The sequence below is a fragment of the Idiotropiscis lumnitzeri genome, chromosome 1, assembly GCF_059441095.1.
Source record: "Idiotropiscis lumnitzeri isolate Australia: NSW breed Sydney's pygmy pipehorse chromosome 1, RoL_Ilum_1.0, whole genome shotgun sequence".
Classification (NCBI taxonomy): Eukaryota; Metazoa; Chordata; class Actinopteri; order Syngnathiformes; family Syngnathidae; genus Idiotropiscis; species Idiotropiscis lumnitzeri.
The window spans coordinates 44,851,995-44,873,153 of record NC_142391.1 but is presented as its reverse complement, the minus strand read 5'-3'; the positions used below and the strand labels follow the sequence as shown (position 1 = coordinate 44,873,153).

General features: G+C 39.5%; 1 protein-coding gene across 1 annotated transcript; it reads right to left on the bottom strand.

Annotated features, from left to right (window-relative positions):
• Positions 1-1,262: 1,262 nt before the first annotated feature.
• On the bottom strand, positions 1,263-17,732 carry arrdc1a (arrestin domain containing 1a). Its single transcript, XM_088307096.1, has 8 exons — positions 17,516-17,732; positions 13,122-13,232; positions 12,834-12,884; positions 11,154-11,308; positions 10,312-10,494; positions 5,124-5,300; positions 2,128-2,647; positions 1,263-1,508 (listed from the first exon to the last, which is right to left on the bottom strand). The coding sequence occupies exons 1-8, from the start codon at positions 17,631-17,633 to the stop codon at positions 1,471-1,473; spliced, it is 1,353 nt and encodes a 450-aa protein (XP_088163222.1). The 5' UTR covers positions 17,634-17,732; the 3' UTR covers positions 1,263-1,470.
• Between the last annotated feature and the right edge of the window lie 3,427 nt (positions 17,733-21,159).

The following is a 21,159-nucleotide window of genomic DNA, read 5'->3' as shown; positions in this document are numbered from 1 at the left end:
TATTATTCTCATATGATAAAATTTATAGTACTTAGTTTAAATGTGTGAACTTTATTGAAATGATCAGTAGTGAGAATAGATTTGCGCACATAGCATTTCCATGAGCTGCCCTCACATTCACAGCACTTCATGGACAAATACGACGAAGCACATTCTCCACATTGGCTGTAGCGATGCAAACATATCAAATTGGGCACTGGAGGACTCACACAGACGCAATCAAAAGAAAAACACATTCCGAAAGACATAATTGGAGATCGGAGCACATGCACTTCCGCATACACACACACAGACATACACATACACTTGCACATACACGCGCACACATGCACACTGACAAGATTACAGAAGAATGCCAGCGGAGAGACGGCCCGCCGGAGAAGGCCAGCCTTGGCGTGCCAGTCTACGGGACCAGACGGGAATCGACCATCATCAACTATCCAGACGATGACTAACCTGGGGAAAACCTTCCCTTGGACGTGGACCCGTGCCTTGGGAGGGAGCGAGGACGACCGATTCAACCTACATTACCCTTGACATAAAAAACTCCTATAAAAACTGAAACTGGGCTGAAAGATGGCGCGCATTTTTTGACTGGGCTGGCCCGAGTGCAGTTTCTCGTGAGATTAAGAAAAAGCCGCCCAGATATCTGTCTTTGTACTATTTCCTGAACTCCAGAACTTGAAGAAACTAAATATCGGAACTCTAATCAGTTGTGGAGTCTTTATTTTACCCTTTTCTTCTTGAGCACAAAAAAACGAACACGCATTGGAGTAAGTTTGGCTTTTAAAGGTTGATTTACTAACTACTTCTCATTTCCACGGTGACTCGACTCCAACAGCGGGAAGTAATGTTGGGGCGTTCCGGGAGTATCAGATGGTATGTCTGGCAGAATTAGAGGCAACGTCTTCTCAACACCACACTAAAACACACTTGAACTTCCAACCAATTGTTGAAAATCCAATAAAAATTATTGATCATAAATCAGCAGACTCAGTCAGAACAGCAGCAAGCACTGTGAATAAAAAATAAAGTAGGAGCATCGCCACACACATTGGCGCACACGTATGAGTAAAAAAAGAATGTTTTATTGAGTTAGTGCAAAGAATTTTGTGTTATTTCACATGATGATTGCTATGAATCAACTTTCCTACAGTGAGTATTTATGTGTTGAGAACAATTACAGTAGGATAAGAAGGCATTTTATTTTAAGACTGAACAAGGTCAAATCTTGACACCATAGGTAAAAAAAAAAAATCATCTCACTTTTTAGACTTTTATTCCAATTGTAAAATACATTAAATATGTGCGGTGCTGTTCTGATTTAAAATATACTCTATGTATTAGGGGAATAAAGTACACAAACACACATTTCTTTTTCAGAAAACAAATCAAATCCAATTGTAAGCATGGATTGCCACAACATCCACATGTAATCATGCCAGGACGGTTCCTGTTCCTCCACTCAATTTATGTGTTACAGCTTTCATCATAGGAAGGAGGAGCTTCTGAAAAACAAAATCACAATGGCAGTTAATTTGTGAGGAACATTACTGAGAAGCCAAATAGTACACACGCGCGCACGCACACACACACCCCCACGCACGCACCCCCACACCCCTACACACACACACACACACCCCTACATACATACATACATATATATATATATCATATCATATATATATTGATATACATATACACAAAATGGCAAAATTAGTTTATGTCTGTCTGAAGCTGTCCATAATTTTTGTTTTACCCGCTTCCACCCACCCACGGGTATGATAAACTCCAAATGGAATGTGCCTAAACGCAGAGCTCTTTTCCTAAACACTCACTTTTGATTTTCATTATTTGTCGAAAACGTGTTTATCAAAACTTGCAAATTTTAGAAAAATAAACCGTCGTTAAAATTGTTCAATCAGTTATTTTTGTGTGTTTGTGGTAGGGAGGGGGTTGTTATGGTTCGGAAAAGAGCTTTGCAAATATATTATTAGTGAAATGCAGTGTACCGGCATGGCTGTAAAGTACAGTTCATATTGTCCACAACCAAATACGTTGGACAAACAAATGGTTAGTTTTTGTGTGAGAAAACAGCTTATCATGAAAGAAAACATGCCTACTAACCTTGTGGGTAGGCTATGCTCCGGTAGTCTGGAGGCAGGCTAACTGGAGTTAACACTGAGCAAGCAGTGCTTTCATGAGAAGGAAGAGCTGAGCTCCTTGTGGAACCACTGATTTGAGTTCCCTCAGGGTTTGTGCCTGACTGGTTGTGGTGACTGTTAGAGAAAGAGAGGCCAGGAGCATAACTAAATCCACTTGGTGACACAAATTGGGATTGGCGCTTGTTTGTGAAGCTGTCATCCATAGGCATACCACCCTCAGCGCCATGGTGGCATTCACTTGGTGGAGCAGTTGGAGTATTTGAATATGAAAGTCTGGACCGAGGAGCAGGACGAGGAGCCGGTTTTGGGGCGAGGGGAGGTGGAAACGATGCAGCAGGTGACGCTGAGGCAGATGATGCGTCTCCAACATGGGCAGAAGAGAGACGACCTTCATTTATGGATGGGTGAAACTTCTTGTCCAAAGATACGTTCCCTACGTGGAGCGGTAACGTCAAGAGGACACTTGGAGACTTAAGGCTGACCTGGTTGCACGGATTAAAGTTTAAACAGTTAGACCCATATTCTAAACTAAATTCACCTCAAAATACTTGATTGTAGCCAAATTACATGGGGATAACACTGGGATGCAAGGCCATTAGAAGATTTAAGAAAATACAGACCTTTTGGATAATACAGTTTAGAAAGCATGCATGACGGCTGAAATGGCTCCTCGCGTAATTTGAGTATCTTGGTTAAAAAAAAAAATGCTTGAAGCATTTTTTTCTGTCTTGTACACCTGTTTATTTATTTGTATTTATTTGGTGTACAGTATCAGGAAAAAGTCAAGCCAACTGCAGCAACAAGTGTTCATGCTATGCATGACAGTAACACACCGCCAACGTGGTGAGAAGGGCAACTTCAAAATTAACCTTGCCTTACGGCATGGCGGGTGACACTGCCTTGACATGCATTTCCATCTGTAGCTGGGTCTACTTTATATTGCCACCAACATCAATAACACAACATCGTCCGGAAATCAAGAGCAATAGCTAATTAAGGACGCTAAAAAGTACTGTTCTTACACTGATATCATATTATACGGTGCCTGCTGTCAGCGTTTAACAGCGGCTCCAGCGTTAGCGGCTAAGAGTTAAGTTTGTGTTCCTTATAGGCTGGCGAGAGAGATTTCTTTTCAAAGGTATCATTAATACGCAAAATGACGACTGATCATTTGATCAAGTGATCATTTAAATATGACGGGACATGAAATATCACATCGCCCCATGTGTCTCACGTGTTTTTGTTTGTCGTGCAACTACACAGGGTTGCTTTTTATTTCACTGCACTGTATGTTTCAGAATTTATTTACTTATTTTTTTAAAACAATCTGTGGATGTGCAATTGCTGTTCCTTGTAAGTACGTTGTGGGTGCTGAATGGCTGTCGGCGATATGGTGCCGCCAAAAGTTCACTTCAGACTACGACGGCGAAATGGGAGAAGGAGCAAAATTTTTGCTTCAAACCGTGCCACCCAGCCAACAACCGTGCGAACCGTATTGACTATATATGGTAACGCGCTGTGTACGGTCTGACGGCAGCATTAGAATGCAAAGTTTAAAAATGGCTCATTTTACAAATAATTTCTTGGAATTATCGCAGCAAATGAAAGCCTTACCTATTCATATCCACACAATTAGATTATTACATTATTTAAATTTTCCATAATAAGTCAAGCAATAAGTAATAAGGTTTTGATAAAAAAAGAAAACAATATAAAATAAAAATATAATAATATATAATGTAAAAAAATGCAACTTTCCAGAACAGCCAATATATAGAAACACTCAAAAATGTTAGTAGACTATATTACTGTATTTTTACAGCCAAAAGACACGCTGTATCAAAGGGCGCAGCACCAGTCGAGGGTGCCATTCCTGTATTTAACACTTATACTGAGGCGCCCGAGCTAGCGTGAGCTGCTACTAACTAGCACGAGCTGCTACTAACAGCCATTAGCACGCGCGTGCTAATGTCTGTGAGTAGCAGCACTTCCGCTCAGAACGATCAGGGATGTCATGGCAACACATCTAATTGAATAGGTCAGGGGAGGGATGTCACTGGTCACCACATTCTTAGAGTCATGGTTTCAAATCAAAACCATAAATATCTCTGAACACCATACAAGCAAATAATGAAACAAAGAAATACAATTAACACAAAACATGCATATCTCATGCCATTCCTATCACCAAAAGAAATAAAAATAACACAAAAACAGTACTGAGGCATTCTGGGAGATTATCACACTGAGGCATTCTGGGAGATTATCAGACTATGGCATTCTGGGATCTTATCAACCTTATCAGGTTAGAGAGATGTGAGTGGTGTTTTTTTTTTTTTTTTTGCAGTCTGTTGTCTAAACATTTCTTGCTTGAAATAACATGAATGATGAGACAGACTACGACATTGTGGACAGCTGCCCTTTTGTCCAGCTTTCTCTTGCACCGTCACTGAAAATACATATTCACGTAATGTATTTGTCACACTCAAATGTGTAGCACAGAAGTCCCAGACTTTGGCCAACAGGGAGTGCTAACACGCACTCAGCAATTACCCCAAAGGGACCGGCTCGATGGCTGGGAGAGTTGTTCAGTCTATAGAATAGGCGCGGTCCCGAAAATACGGTTATTTCGCTCATGGAAAAACTACTAAATGGGGACTGTATGTAGTCAAGTAATATTAAAGTGCCTTTTATGTTTAATTCAACGTCAAAATTAGGCAACCACTTTGTGTTTGTCAAAAACATAAAATCTCAACAAAATAAATATGTTTACGGCTATACTGTGACAAAAAATGGAAAAGTTTAAGGAGTATTATAAAAATATTTGAAAGCCACTGTAGGAAGTTGTTGGGTTGGCGGGGAGGTAAAATATAAATAAATAAAATAAAAACTTTATTTAAAAAAATAGCTAAAGTAGGTGCTTTTTAGCTAAGCAAAAATAAAAATGTATTTTCTTACTTTGACGTAGTATTCAATCTTTATAAGGTCACAGCCAACAAGGGATGACTGAGGAAGAGGGGGAACAATGATCTTCTCCTTCCACTCCATCTCCTTTCCAGCCTTAACTCGACCTCCCTCCAACTCTGCAATGGCCCTCACATCATTGGTGGGTTTTTTTGTCTGGTAGGTTACTCTCTGAAAAACAAAAAGGACATTAATCTCCGAACATAACTCATTGCATAATAGTCACTGCAAACCAATAACATGTTTAATTTTGTTTTCATATTACTGAAATTTTCTGTTCTTGATAGACTGAACTTATCAAGTGAAATTCAGCTCAATACGTCATTACATTGTTTTTTCCCTGTCAACATTTCACAAGAGTCTTGTGGCAGAAAGCTTGAAAATTTCTGTCTGTTAAAAAGAATATTGGGTCAAAACCTCCTATGACACAATTTGGTAAATGTAATTTTTTCACAATGCTGACCATTGGTCAGTCCATGTATGTGTGTTATTATTATTATTTTTTTAATCATTAAATCTAAAGAGGTGAAACTGGCCTGGCCTCTTTGACAATGCAATGTGAATGTTTGAACACAAAGTGCAGTTTTTTTGTTTTTTTCCTGAAAAGAGATGATTTTGGAGACAAACCTTTCACTGGACGCCAGTGTATGCTGCAAGATAACAATTCTAAAGCATTTACAACAATGACAAAATTTTAGACAATTTCATGATTTTTTTCCAAGCAACCTCCTTTAAAAGCCTCCAGCCCATATTTATCCCATGTATCTTGACTTGCTGGAGCGGGTGGGGCTTTGTGTGACGAGCGGGCTTGGTACATGCTATCGGCCAGCCTGTGTGTTTGATGTTAACATAACGCGACCAAGACAATTAGCATTTAGACCTGCGTCAACTGCACGGTATTTTTTTCATCCGTGTGGCGTGGTTGAGGATCGTCACTCGGAAAACCGTCACGGTCATCTGTAAATGGTATTTCACTTGCTCAAGGATTCTTCAGCATGATGACAATGGCTGGGAATCTAACCCACAACCTCTAGGTTTGGAAATGACCACTCAACCATTGAGCTACGCAGCCCATATCGATGGTGTGCTAAATGCAATAGATTCGCAAGATATCTCCTTGTGTCTGTCATTCAGACAAAAACAATCTTGCAGGCGCATGAACTTGTTATGGCAAGTAGTAGTTGTTAAAACATGACTAACTAAAGCATGAATAATTAAAAATTTACATTAGTGAAATGCTTGGATGGAGTATAAATCGATTAGTCAGTCCTGGTGTATATATGACATAATGCACAGGGCATTGTCTTGAATTGTTGCTGTTGATGATCCTACATGAGTGTAGCAACAAAGCTAACTAATTACTTTGTATTCTCCACAAGCCCAAAAAACATAAACATGGGTTATATAGCGAGAGAATAAGTGGGCACTCATAAAAGTGTAGGTAATTAATAGCGATTCATGAAGAATGCCTGGGCTTCAAAGGAATAGGTTGGGCGTAATGGAGGTCAATACTTTGACCCAAATAAAGACATACAACAACCTCAATTCCATTGAAGTTGAGACGTTGTATAAAATGTAAATAAAAACAGAACACAATAATTTTCAAATCATGTACAAAAATCCTGGGACAGGCGGCACAAAAGACTAGTCGAGGTATGCTCATCAAACACCTGTTCGGAACATCCCAGATGGGTGCTATGATTGGGTATAAAAGGAGCTTCCCTGAATTGCTCAGGTATTTCTTTATAAAGCACTTTAAGACAACCAACGCTGTACAGTAATACCCCGCTACTTCGCGGTTCACCTTTCGCGGGTTCAGTGCTTCGCGGGTCTAAAAAATATTCGGGGGCATTGTAGTTTCGCCGAGCGGCACGAGGGGGCGCTGGAGCGGTTAGACGGCCGGCGTGCGCCGAAGAAGAGCGTGGGCGAAGAGGAGAGTGGACGAAGAAGAGCACGTTCCCCGGGCACGATCCGGGGCAACGTTTCGCGCGGTTCGGACCGTACGAGAGCTCCAGAGGAGGCCGGCCGGCGTTGCGTGACAGTTACGCCGTAGAGGAGCACCTTCCCCGGGCATGGGCGGTTCCAAGCGGCTCCTAAGTTTAACCGAATGGAAGCTCCGGGGGAGGAGGGCGGGCGTGTGTCACAGTTAAGCCGAATAGGAGCACCTTCCCCGGGCACGGGCGGGGCGAAATGAAACCGAGTTCAACCGAACGGAGACACGCTTCGGGGGAGCAGGTCCGGCGTGCGTGACAATTAAGCCAAAGAGGAGCACCTCTTCCGCCCGGGCACGAGCGGAGCGCGAGGCTGTCAGTTATGAATGAATAAATAAATAAATGAAGAATGCCACCTTTCATTTCACAGGGCACACCGGACGGTGTACCAGCAGGTAAAAGTCGAAGTAATTAAATAAATACAAAAAGAAGTAATTGAATAAATACAAAAATAATGGCTGGGGAATAAAAAAATAATAAGTTTTAATAATAATTTTTTTTTTTGTTATAACATGAATTTCATTCTCTCTCTCTACCCGTATATATATATATATATATATATATATATATATATATATATATATATATATATATATATATATATATATATATATATATATATATATATATAATTTTTTGTATTTATTTATTTTTTTTAAGCATTTTTGAAGGTGCGCCGCTACTTCGCGGATTTTCAGTTTTCGCAGGTGGTCTCGGTCCCCATTAACCGCGATAACCGGGGTATTACTGTATACAAAGTGTTGCACATGGAGAAAAAGAAAGCAAACAACAACAACAAACAAACTTAATTAATAATTAAGACTAATGCACAAAAACAGTAAAACCAAAAAACAGTTCACATGCTGAGGCAAAAGCCAAATAATAAAAATGAGTTTTAAGATGACTTTTAAAGATGGGAAGCGAAGGGGCTTGCCTGACACTTACCAGGAGGAAATTACAAAGAGAGGGACTGGCAACCAAAACGGCTCAATCCCCTCTGAGTCTTCGCTTAGTCATGATACTTCTAATACAGTCTGGTCGACAGAGGCAGGTGCGTAAGGGAAGAGGAGCTCAAAGAGGCCAGGTGGGTCGAGACCATTTAAAGATTTGAAAACAAATAATAGAATCTTCAAAACAACTAAAATGTACAGGAAGCCAGTAAAGGGATCCCAGAATAGGAGATATGTGTTCCATCTTACGAGTACCGGTCAAGAGGCGAGTAACAGCATTTTGGACCAACTGAAGAAGCTTGACGGCAAACTGGCTGACTCCAAAATAAAGTGCCTTACAGCAGCGCCCCCACCCCACCACCCAGTCTCCGCCGCAACTAAATAATAGCATTTTCGTTGCAAAACAAACCTACATCGTAGAGTTAATACTCGCTGCGCACAATGAGCAATGAGAGCGCCACTACCAACTACTGGAGTGGATGTGCAACACTTTATTGTAGTACAACGGGAAAAAAAGCATGTTCCCCAAGGGTCACACCACGCTACCCCAGGGGGCCCCGCCCCACTATTTGAGAAGCACTGGTTTAAATGCTCCCAGTCAGCATAGTGCTCTGTAGTCTCAAACATTCACCAACAGAGGGTGCTAAACACACTGTGTAATGTTCCCAGTCAGTACAGCGGAGCTCATAAAAGTCACACAACATGTACAGATTTGGAACTCCATCTATACATAAGGCGCTCCGCATTATCAGGTGCCTCGTCCATTTTGGAGAAAATTTGGGACTTTTAGGTGTGGCTTATGGTCGTGAAAATACGGTACTGTACGGTGTTACTTTTGTGACGCATTATCCCCAACACATTAAGTAAAACAATGAGCCAACGAAGATTCTCTATTAAGGGGATATTAATATGAAACGGAGACTTGCCTTTGTCACACACAAGAGTCCTTATGAAATGAAGAATCACATGGAAATCGATCCATGTGATTAATTTAAAAAAATCCAATTTAAATGTTGCAAACCTTACTATTTTCACTCGCCACGGTCTACAAAAAAAACAGCCCTACGTTAAACACAGGCGGCAATAACGCCACAGCTGCAGAATGAGGAAACTGTAGTAGTTTTCAAAATGGCCTAAAATTTACAGACAAAGTGGTAACGGAGCCTTGGTATCGATTTGTGAACAAAAATTAAGTTGACAATATGTGGACACACCTCCATTAAGCCATTCCATTGCATCTCTTTGAAACAACACATCTTTCGGCAATATGGTTGCCGATGGCAGTATTTTTTTTTTTTCTTTTGATGAATATTTTGTAAAACCCGTTGTATACCATTGAAGCCGCAAAACATGAAGCATGAAGTGGCGAGGGTACACTGTTATCTGTTATGTTTTACGGATGTAGAAATCACATTGGAGGCTGGCAGGCCGACTACATTGTCAGGCGCTGCTAATTTCTCTCCCCACCCCCTTTCTCCTAGGGCGAACATGAAACCTGATGGGAGGAGTGATCTCTAAATTACGGGAATAGTTAATGATGCCATCCGTCATTTTTGTAGCACCATAGACATACACAAGTCCAAAATGAACAGTGCAGCATACATCACATGTCAAAGTAATTACGTGAAGCAGTCCAAAACGTCCAATATGGCTGCGTACAGGGGATGTCATTGTTTTGCTACTTAATCGACAAACTTTTTTCAGGAAATCAGATGCCATGGAAGTTTACACTTTAATTTCTTATCCACACTGACTAATTGAATGCTGGGAAATCTAATATTCCTTTCGACAAGTCTAATTCATTTGATGGTTTTGATGGCATTCCATCGCTACCAGAATATCACTTGGATTTTACTGATTTCAAGTAAATTCCATGGGGTCTTACATGTTTGAAAATCAACTTTTGCTATTTGGAAATATTCATGTCAAAAAGGATGTAGGATTAGTGATTTTGCATGTTATGTATTCTAAATGAAACATTTTTCAGAGTTTGATTTCTAGTGGCTGTTTACATTCCTCTACTTACATGATTATTGTAATCATTTTGGTCATGTTATTAGTAAAATTAAATGTTCATGTCATTACATCTTAACTCACAGTAGCAGAAATGCCACATTAATGACACACTTGAGTGATGAGTGTATAGTCATCTAAACAATATCTGGAATGAGTATAAACAAACTGCATTGATTGTTGAAAATTTGGACCAAGAATATGTGATGTAATTAGAGGAAGGTTTACCTGCACCAGAGAGGCGGTTATGTTGCTTGTACTCTTCTCCGATTTATTGTGGATGAAAGTTGACAGTTGAATAATCTGGCCTGGTGTGTAACCCTTCTTGTCAATTTGGGCTTTCAGTTTCACTGTGCCAGTTTTTAATAGCATGTAGCTGAATTCCTGGATCACTGAAGACGAGCAGGGACCCTGCATAGAGATAGAGACATCTTTGCAGACATTTATTTTCGTAACATTTCTCAAAACTGCCCACAAGCGCCACACTCCAGCAGTGTTGGTTTGCAAGGCCCAGTGGTAACTTAAACTCAGTGTTTTGTTCTGAGACGTACTAAAGACGGCTAATATGGCACAATATTTGCAAAGTATGCAAGTTATTTTTTAAGTAAATCAAACTGAGTTAACTGATTTAAAATATTTAACTGAATTAGAATTTTTTGGATTAACCACCTGAGTTAATGCTTTAATTTTGACAGCCCCATCTAAAACATATTTGAGAAATCAAAGTCAGCAAACCTCATTGAACACCTTCTCAATCACAGACAGATGTAACTATAGTTTGTTGGTATAATGAATATGATTATGTACACTGAATATGAAGATATATAATGAGGTGATATCTTTTTTTATAAACCCAATATGATCTCAGCTACACAATTCGTTCTTATATTGTTTTATTGTCTATGTGCAAAATACATAACATACATACATACAGAGGTTGAGAAGAAGTTTCTAAGCCCAGTGATTCAAGTTTGATCTGTCTGGGGGTTATGCATCATCTGAATGAAAGCCAAATGGGCCAATATATTCTACCAATTCCGAAATCAAAAGAAATACAGTTGATGGCTCACCCATATTTCTGGAATTTTGTTTAAGTTGAGGGGGTCCAACAGGTAGAATGCTTTCTCTGTGTTGTAATCTTTGGTAAAGCGCGGTGTGTCAACGGAAGCTCTTATTCTGTATACTATTCTACCATAGTTGCCCTCAAACGATGTTGGAGCAGAGCCTGGAAAAAAAATAAAATAAAACATATGCTTTAGAGAGTGTGATTATTCAAACTATTTTTTAATAAGAACACCAACTTCAACTACAGTCGTGACAAATTCTCCATTTCTAAGCACAACATAAAACTCACATTTGAAACGGCAAATGGTTTACAGGGTCTGGCGGTGAACATCTGCCGCTCTGACTGCATCTGGGACAAAGTCTTAAGAGTCTCAAAAAGTCTCCAATAACACCACAAAAAGTAGCTAGATTTGTCAAAAGTCTTTTTTTTTTTGTTATTTTAATACCATTCACACATTCCCTACTCGCAGCTCACTATAGAAATCTTTACATAGTGGACTACAGAGTTCATTCATCAGTCAAACAAAAGATTTCCGAGTTTCTAAATGCAGAACATGGCACGTGGTCGCCGAGTGACCGTAATAGCATCATAGCATGTGAGCTATAGCTGTTTGATGCTAAACACGATTATATGAAAACTGTGTTTTGTTTTTAACAAATGAGAGTTCATTGACTAATGCTGCCATAATCCACAGAAGACACAACAATATTAGCGTACCACAGGACAACATCACGTGCAGTGCTCCATCAGACAACACATGGTAACCTTTGCGTATTAACTACAGCTATTTTACAGAGACGACGGGCATCAGCTGCAACATGCTTCATTTTTAGGGTGCTCGTTTATCACCGCCGTGCTTCTATGAAAGGGAGGTGTACGTTGTATTAAGTACCGTAATTTGGTGAAATGCGCTCACTTTCAGACTCTGTTGCTAACGCTAACATGGTTTAACTATGAAACTACACTATCCACAATACCTACCTTTGCTTTGCATCACAGATGATCCGGATTACCACTAATACGCTTGTGCATTGCAGACAAGGCAATGTGCATAGGCAGTTTTTTTTTTTGCAGCAGCAGCAGCAAAGACATGAAAGAGGCGCTTGGGTTAACACGGTGTTGCAACTCGATAGTTTTAATTTGTTACATCGATGCATATTTTAAGCAGTTCAAATCAATTTTATATAGATTTCTGATTAATCTTTACATCCCCAAACAGTTTTGCACTCGTCTTCTGAGATGCTTTTCCATACTTATACCGCAGCCTTTTTTTATATATCGTTTGTATTGTTATGTTACTCCCTTCATTCTTTATGTTCTAGATGAGATGCACATGTCCACTATTACAGTAGTTTCCTGAAGATGTGTGGTGTTGTATTGTTAAGAAAAGTAACTTCTAGTAATTTCGAGTAATTTAAAGTAATTTCTGTGCATTTAAATACTTTGAAAATTATGCACTGAAAACAGTCTTGACATTTCATCAGTAAAAAAGTCGCTAATAGTGGTTCTAAAATCATTATAGTGATATACATGAAATGTCGATTTGATTTTGTCACGGGATCAGGTTGCTTTAAAATAAAAAAGGGCACGACTTAATTTCTCGGGGGAGGTTTCTATTTTTGAAATGGAGAGGACTGCACAGACCAGTGTCATATAATTTACAATGACAAGTTTTACCTCTTACCTGGAATAAGAAACTTGAAGGGAAAAGTATGACTTCCTTGTTTCAGAGTTCCTGTTTCCAATAGAATGAAATGGGAGACAAAGGCATAAAACAGAAACTCAATGTTAATGTTAATTCTGTGCTGGGGAAACGAGGGGAAAAACTGTTAATGATCAATGTATACATTTAAATTTTAATTATCTACATGAGATTTGATTAAATAGTTTCTGTACTTTGTTCTAACATGTGGACTGGTATATGCACAAATATCATCTACTGCACAAAAAAAAAAAAGAACTGTATCCATACCTTTGTCTGCAACAGACACTGTATTGTTGAAGTACTGTTCCTCCTCTATCCATGTTGTTTCATTTACTTTATTGGTGATGCCACAGAAACCATTGCAGTTGACCTTAATGGCTGAAAATGACAAATTACAATATCAGTGTAATTGTAGTGGATATACTGTATTAAGAAAACAATGGCTAAAACCATCACAAAAAAACAATACAATCACAGTGAGCATTAAGAAAAAAGATTATATGTCAACAATGCCGATAAAGATAAGGTAACCAGACCGTATCCCAAATCCACACACAATACCTTTACGGTAGATGAATTGTTTTGTATTTCAGACAGAGTGTATTTCCACAAATCTTATAACAATTTCTAGGAAAACAAGCAAATCCCTTTAAGCAAAAGAAAAAAAGCTCAATGGCAGCATTGGGGAGAGAGTCGAGTAGAACCGGAATGAACATTCCAGTTCTCCCAGAATCGTTCAAATTTAAAAATGTTGGTGCTAAATTTTGATGCCAAGTTTGCCGTGCAGAAGCTGCCAGAAATGTATGCGTTTGACACGCAACAACTTTTTTAACCACCTTCTCGTCTCTCCCAAGTGTGCCAGCAGTCTCTGTCCAGAAGTTGTTGGCAACATTTTGATCATAGTAGTCTTCATCAGCCGAATCATACAAATGAGTGTATCTGCAAACCTAGGCCAATGGTAGATCGTCCACCATGTTTTTCAACGTGGGAGTGTCCACATGGTTTAGAAATTTTTGCAGGTACACGTTGTGGAATGTTTGGCCGTACGGAGAGGCCTGGTTGCTAAAATAATGTCATTTGGATTGCATGATTTGGAGTTACTTTTATCCATCCGCTTCTCCTCACAAGGGTCGCAGGGTGTGCTGGAGCCTATCCCAGGTATCTCCGGGCAGTAGGCGGGGTACACCCTGAACTGGTTGCCAGCCAATGGCAGGGCACACAAAGACAAACAACCATCTGCACTCACACACATACCTAGGGACAATTTTAAGTGTCCAATCAACCTGCCATGCATGTTTTTGGAATGTGCGAGGAAACCGGAGTACCTGAAGGAAACCCACGCATGCAATATCCACTCAGGAAGGCCGGAGCCGGAATCAAACCCACGACCTCTGCACTTTGAAAACCAACGTGCTAACCATTTGTCCATCGTGCCGCTGGAATTACTTTCAATGAAAAATAAATGACAACCTCGTTATAAGCTAAGAGAAGTCATAACACTGATTTCTCAATCCTGGCGCCGTGCCTGAAACTAGATAGAGAGATGGATAGATAAATTCATAAGGTGGGTACATTTAGATAATCACAACATGGAGCCCGAAATAAAAAAAAACAGTAGATCGCAGGTATCACAATGCAGCAATGTATACTTTTAAAAACGTGAGTAAAGCGCAAAATCCTTATAATTGTTATTTCAATGCATTGGGAAAACTGTGCATTATATTAAAAATACATTTTTTAAAAAGAATATGTTTTAGATTTTTTCATTACAAACTGTGAATAAAATGGTATAAACTGATTTACCTATTTAGAGTTTTGCATTGCAGTAAATGCCTAAACTAATATTTAGCCGTATAACCACTGCTTCTGAGAAATGCTTCACATATGTGTTGCATGCGTTAACCCAACTAGCACCTATGAATTGGTATTCCAGCCCATGAACATTTCTCACGAGAATACCATGAATGGGAACATAGGGCTGAATCGTTGTGGCTTGTCAACATACAGTTTGGCATTTTGTTTGTAGCTTGACCTTTCAGTTTATCTTTAATGTGTTTGGGGGGTTTTGTGGGCATTTTTATTATATTCATATTGTTGTTCTCTTTAATATTTAAGCAATTTCTACCTGAGGCTACGTCTAAGGAGGTTGGCTACATTCCCGTAGATCTTGAATTTCTAAATATGTGCAACTCCAATTAGAAGTACATCAATTGGTTTGGAGTTGGTCTTGTAACCTTTAGTTTTAACATGCTTGTCGATCATTTTCTTTCTCCTGAAACAGCTTTCATCTTCACTTCCTGTGGTCCATGTTCAGTGCGTTTACGCACTCTTGTGGCATCCAACTTAAAATGCGCCATGGCAGGCTAAAACGAGGGGAGTTTAAACACTGATGACGCGCACGCAGACTGTTGCACTTACTTGACTGTTGTTTATTGAATTGCATTCACAGCATAAGAAAAGCTAACAGGAACTTGTTTCATTTTCCTTTCAATGTACCTCTTTTGGACAGATCAGCTCTTACAGCATCTTCATGTTGTGGAAAGAGCTGATCTGTCTTTTGACGGACGTTTATTTAACTCACGTTTCCCTTTCACAGCGGTGCGTACGACTGCAGTCAGGCCAGCCTCCACTCGCAAAGACCAAATCAATCCAGCTGCCACTGTTACTTTTAATACTGTGCATCACGGTGCATTACGGTAATACGCCGAAAGCGCGTGCTGTTGGCCACCTTCAAAATAAAAGCTCACAAACTCATGTATGCATGTCAGTGGTTTGGCTTTCAAATAAACGTTTTTTAACTTCTCTGTTCGACCAGGGGGAATGCAAACTGGCTCAAAATTGCACCAAGAAATGTTCTGAATTGAGAAAGAAAGAGAAATTAATGTTAACTGTACATCACTGGCTGACATTACAATTGATATTAAAAAAAATATTAAGCATTCAGTTTTGGTTATTCCGCAACCAGACCAGTGCTGGGGCACACTAGGCCACCCCAGGTATTCACCCAAAATAGTTTCATCAAAATTTGATGTGGCATCTCAAAATAAAAGGCAGAAGAAATCTAAAAATTTTGACCATTATACATGATTTTAAAAAAATCAATAAAAATTACGTTTTCATTATCCCGCAACCATACAAGGCCACCCCAGGTATCCAACCAAAGTACTATAATCAAAACCTGATGTGTCGTTTCAAAATAAAAGGCCAAAGAAATCTTAAAATTTTACCTTTACACCCGATTTTGAAAAATCACTAAAAAAATACATCTCCGTTATCCGGCAACCAGACCGGTGCTGGGGCAAATCCAACCAAGGTACTTTCATCAAAATCTGATGTGACATTTCAAAATAAAACGTCAAAGAAATCTCAAAATTTTAGAGTACACACGATTTTGAAAAATCATTAAAAATCACGTTTCCGTTATCCCACAACCAGACTACTACTGAGGCACACTAGACCACCCCAGGTATCCAACAAAAGTACTTCAATCAAAATCTGATGTGGCATTTCAAAATGAAACGCCAAAGAAATATCAAAATTTGACAGTTACACCCGATTTTCCAAAACATATCTTTTTTTTAAACCAGTTGTAATGTCAGCCATTGATGCACGGTTAACATTAATTTCTCTTTCTTTCTCAGTTCAGAACATTTCTTGGTGCAATTTTGAGACTGTTTGCATTTCCCCTGTGTAAACAGAGAAGTTAAATAACATTATTTTAAAACCAAACCACTGATGTGCATACATGAATTTGTGACATTTTATTTTGAAGGTGGCCAACAGCACGCGCTTTCGGCGCATTGCCGTAATGCACCGCGACGCACAGTATTAAAAATAACAGTGGCGGCTTGCTTGCCTTCGTTTTAGCTAGTGGAGGCTGGCCGGACTGCAGTTGCTTTACGGGCGCGTTTCTCGGTCAGCAAAACGTTGGTTCCCCACGCTCACACCACCATAAGATCAAAACCAAACACTCACTACACACAGGTGAGTGCACTTACTCAAAAGAAACACCACTCCCAATTCAATAATTCAGTTTTCAATTCAAATATTCAGGTTAAGCAATTCACATTCAAATCAACAATATTCAGATTCAGTTTCTGGTGGCACGAATATCAGCCCATAGGTTCCTATCAAAACTGATGATTTATCATTTATGTTGGACTAATACTATTTTAAACACAAGTGTATGTATATACTGTAGTGTATTTCGTCAAAATATGCAGATTATCTATAGTGTATAGAAATGCCCTGTATCTGCATGCATGTATGGATGTATTGATCAATTCATATATCGATATATGTCTGCTTGTATCAAATCAAATACTCTCGCTATTGTCAGAGAATATAAAAGTGATTAATCAAAATCGTTAGTGCTCTTTATTGATTCAACCTGTAGTGTTTTTGTTCCAACAAGGGAATTTGCATATTTTAGAAAATATATCAGTTTGTTATATATATAACTTATAATAACAATTCTAAATAACCTCCATTAAATGAATGCATGTATATCAATACGACCCCTCAACAACAAGCAAAAGAGTATTTTCTGGTTACTCCTGATAAGTGAGGTTTCACTTCCTTGTTTGACGACGACACTGTTCCCCCCCTTCTTGATTCCAACAAGAAAAACCAGAGTAATTGAACCGTTGCCTGCCTCTTACCTTTACAGGGTAGCTTTTGACCCACTTTGATCGTCACGGTCCCCGAGATAGACTCGCCAGGGCTGTAAAGTTGTTTACTGTTGTCAAATGTGATGTCAAATGCGTCAATTTTGCCCATGTTTGACCCGATCCTACAAGACTGCGACAGTCACCTGTGCGATCCAAGCAAGCCCTTTCAAGCCCCGCCCCTTTGTTCAAAACTGACGTCATCACATTCTCCAGGTGGCTCATGTCACCAGTCAAACACTGGTCCTCTTTATGCTCCACTGTCTTTGTACACTTGTATACATTTGCGAGAGGGTGACAAAGTTATGTTAAGCGGATTCAACATATAAAGGCAAACTGTTCGACGAGGAACTCAAAAAGTCCGACTAAAGGGTATAAATGGAGCGTGACATGAGATTGATGATATCAACATGAATATATCAACGTCTTTCTGTTCGACGAGGAACACGAAAAGTCCGACCAACGAATACGAATGGAACATCTTTGAGAGTCATAATTTTTGAATAGTTGGCATTGTCATTCAAAATCTCGTTTGTGTACTAGTGACAAGAAAAAGATCAGCAACTTCAGTTCACCTGGGTCTAATGACGTCACTTTTGTTATTTTGTGCATTGGGTTTTCTGGCAAGCCTTCTTAACATTTAAAAGGTGCATTTGAATATTGAAGATGTCAACAACGTCTTTCTGAGTCGTATTTTTTAGTTTTTTTTTCTGTTGCGTAACTGTGACTTGACGGCTGCAACTCTGCAATGAAGCGCTCCGTTTTTTTCTCTCTCACGGGACGTCACTTTTGTTATTCTAAAGACGTCAAAGAGTCATACTTTTTTACTTGGCTGGTAATGAATGATTAAGAGGTAAGTTTGACTATCTGGAATTAGCAGCTGTTACTGTAGCTATCAAGAACGACTAGTCCTAATTATATTTGTAATATGTGCTCATTTAGATAATAAATGATAATAATTGTGACTACTTAAAACAATCTTAAATTCAGTTTTGTCTATTCAAAACTGATTTATATATTTCTTTTTTTTTCAAATCAAAGAGTTATCAGCCTAAAAAAAACGGAAAGCCTAATTATACGAGTAAACCAGGTCAACATGTTCAGTACACAATCAATAAAAATGGCTGTCCTCATGAAAAACTAATTCAAAATTAGCTTTGACACCACTTTTTCTTTTGAATATTTTTTAACTACTCTTAATGAGAAAAATGAGTTTGTGACTGCCCTGCCAGTGACTTAAATCTGTGTTGGAACGGAGTCGGGGCCATTGGGATTTGGTAGATTATTTCACACATCGCTTAGTGTTTTCCTTTAAATAATGTTTGTGCAACCACATTTAAGCACTCCTTCACAACTTCCCCATCACTTGAATGTTTTTTTATGTTTATCCAAAATCCATGATACTTTTACTGAATATTTGTTTGCATGCCGCTGGGATGTAAACGAAAATGTAAAAATCTGTTGTACTGCACTCGAAGTTCGATGTTTTTGCGTGCGCTCACCTCAAACGTCAACTGGAGATATTTTTACGTTTCTGCACAGGATCAACTGTGCTGTGCAAGGACAACATTGAAGTGACTTTTAATCGACTGTGTGGTTTAAGTCGAAGGCCTGTGGCACACACATGTGGATCAGTTCTCGAATTGCCGTGCACCTACAGCTCGTACCCACAGTTTCGACAAGAGTTTGACAATGCGCTGTCTAGTGATTGCTTTTCAATGGATATTTTGTAGCAAACGTAAGGGCTGCATATTGTATTTAGAATGTTATGAAATTCCACAAAAACAGTTTGTGTTTATTTAACTATCACCCAAAAAAATTTCATTTGTTAATTCATATTTTGTGCTGTAATATGCATCAGCACAATGACTGATAATTTGCTCAGGTCCAAAAGACATTTTTTTCTTCTAAAAGGTGATGTTCACTTTTTTTCAAGAAGTGTTTGCACGTTTAGCACGTTTTGTCATTGCTAATTTAATGCAATTTATTATCTTGTTCAACAGCAACTAGTTCAACAAAAATAATCTGTTTAAATGCAGATAGTAGCCACATTTTTCAAATGGCATCAGTGGCTGTACTTGTTAGTGTCACGATCCGTCTGTTGTTGTTGCAGCTGAGTGGGCGTTTCCTCCGGCGCTCGTTCCCGTTCGCTCGTCACCTGGCCGGGAGAGACGCGCCCACGATCCGCACAGCTGCATCGTATCATCGCCCTTGATTACGGGCTACTTAAGCCACCGTCGCGGACCAGTCCGCGTCGGATTATTATCCTGCCAATCCTGCCTCGCTCATGCTCATGATCTACGTACTTATTCCTTGTAGTGATGGGTAGATGAGGCATCCTGTATCGTTTCGACACAGTGACACAATGTATTGACACTGTGTTGCTGAATACTGATACCTGGTGGACTTGCAGGAAACATTTGACAGGGTCATCTGACACTGATCTGTCAAACTAATTTTATCCAATTCCATTGATTAGCGACGTGATGTGTTTTTATATATCCTATTTCGTATTACTTTCCATCGCACTAATTATTCTCTTTATCTAATTTATATATTTAACTGAATTATTGTTGTATTGCACTGGAGAGGGGAGCTCTCTAATCTCTGTCACGATCCATGTGTTATTGTTGCAGATGGGTGGGCGTGCCCGTCGGCGCGCTACCTCGGGACTCGGCCGCGAGCGAGACGCGCTCACGAGCCACACAGCTGCGATCCATGAAGCTAATGACTCACGGGCTATTTAAACCAGCCACGCCGACACTCTCACGTCGGATTATTGACCGAACTTGCTCTCGCCCATGTGCCTTCGCTACAGTCTTCGCCCAAGTTTTTCCCCCCGTGTATGGTCTTTGTAAATTTATGATGATTTCTATGTTTCGGCTCGCTTTTTGTTCTCGCTTCGTGCATTGGCTCTAACCTTACCCTTTTGTGGAAGCACACTCTCGTTTTCGGTTTTCTTGCGTTGCAAGCTTTTTCTGTTCCTCGTTTTGATTTTCCTGGTGTGAGTTCTCTCCACCAGCGCTTTTCGTTCTCGTCTCCTGGCGACGTTAATTATAGATACCAAAGTATTAGTGATAGCAAGTTGTCTTGCCTATTGAGTAATGATTGTGATTTGCCGGTTAAAATAAACCCTTGTGACCCAAACTTTTCCCTTGTCAGCGTTTTAAGAGTCCACCTTCACCGCTTTCCAGCCCTGGCTGGAGAGCGGTCCTCACAATCTCGTTGCACACTTGAGTACAATGACAAACGGATTTCTGATTCTGATTAGGCATTTGCTTTCACATTATTTTTACATACACGCAATTTCATAAAAAAAATCTTTGATATTCGAGACTCAGTTGATAAATTAAGAGAACATCTGTCTGAATGCCCAAGTAAAAGTGTTGTGAATGACAATGGACTCATTGTAATTAAAGATTTTTATTCCAAAAAATTAGTTTCTCCAGCGTTTTGTTATTCAGTCTATTTCTTTTTTTTTTTTAGACAATTTCCCCCGCCTTTGAGAAGATCTTCTCACAAGGCACTGAAGAGGCCGGTGTGCACAACGCCTGTGTGGCTAATATAAATAGGTGAGGGAACGTTGCCTCCATGGACTTCCAGTATAAGAGCGGGTCTTCCGTACGTGCAACGTGCCC

What these genes read in the sequence shown, in the direction of transcription:
- arrdc1a (XM_088307096.1), bottom strand. Translation starts at nt 17,633, where the DNA reads ATGGGCAAAATTGACGCATTTGACATCACATTTGACAACAGTAAACAA. An exon ending in CTTCAAGTTTCTTATTCCAG is followed by an intron (nt 11,309 to 12,833) that starts GTAAGAGGTAAA and finishes TTTTTTTTCCAG; the next exon opens with GCTCTGCTCCAACATCGTTT. An exon ending in GAGCATAGCCTACCCACAAG is followed by an intron (nt 1,509 to 2,127) that starts GTTAGTAGGCAT and finishes TTTGTTTTTCAG; the next exon opens with AAGCTCCTCCTTCCTATGAT.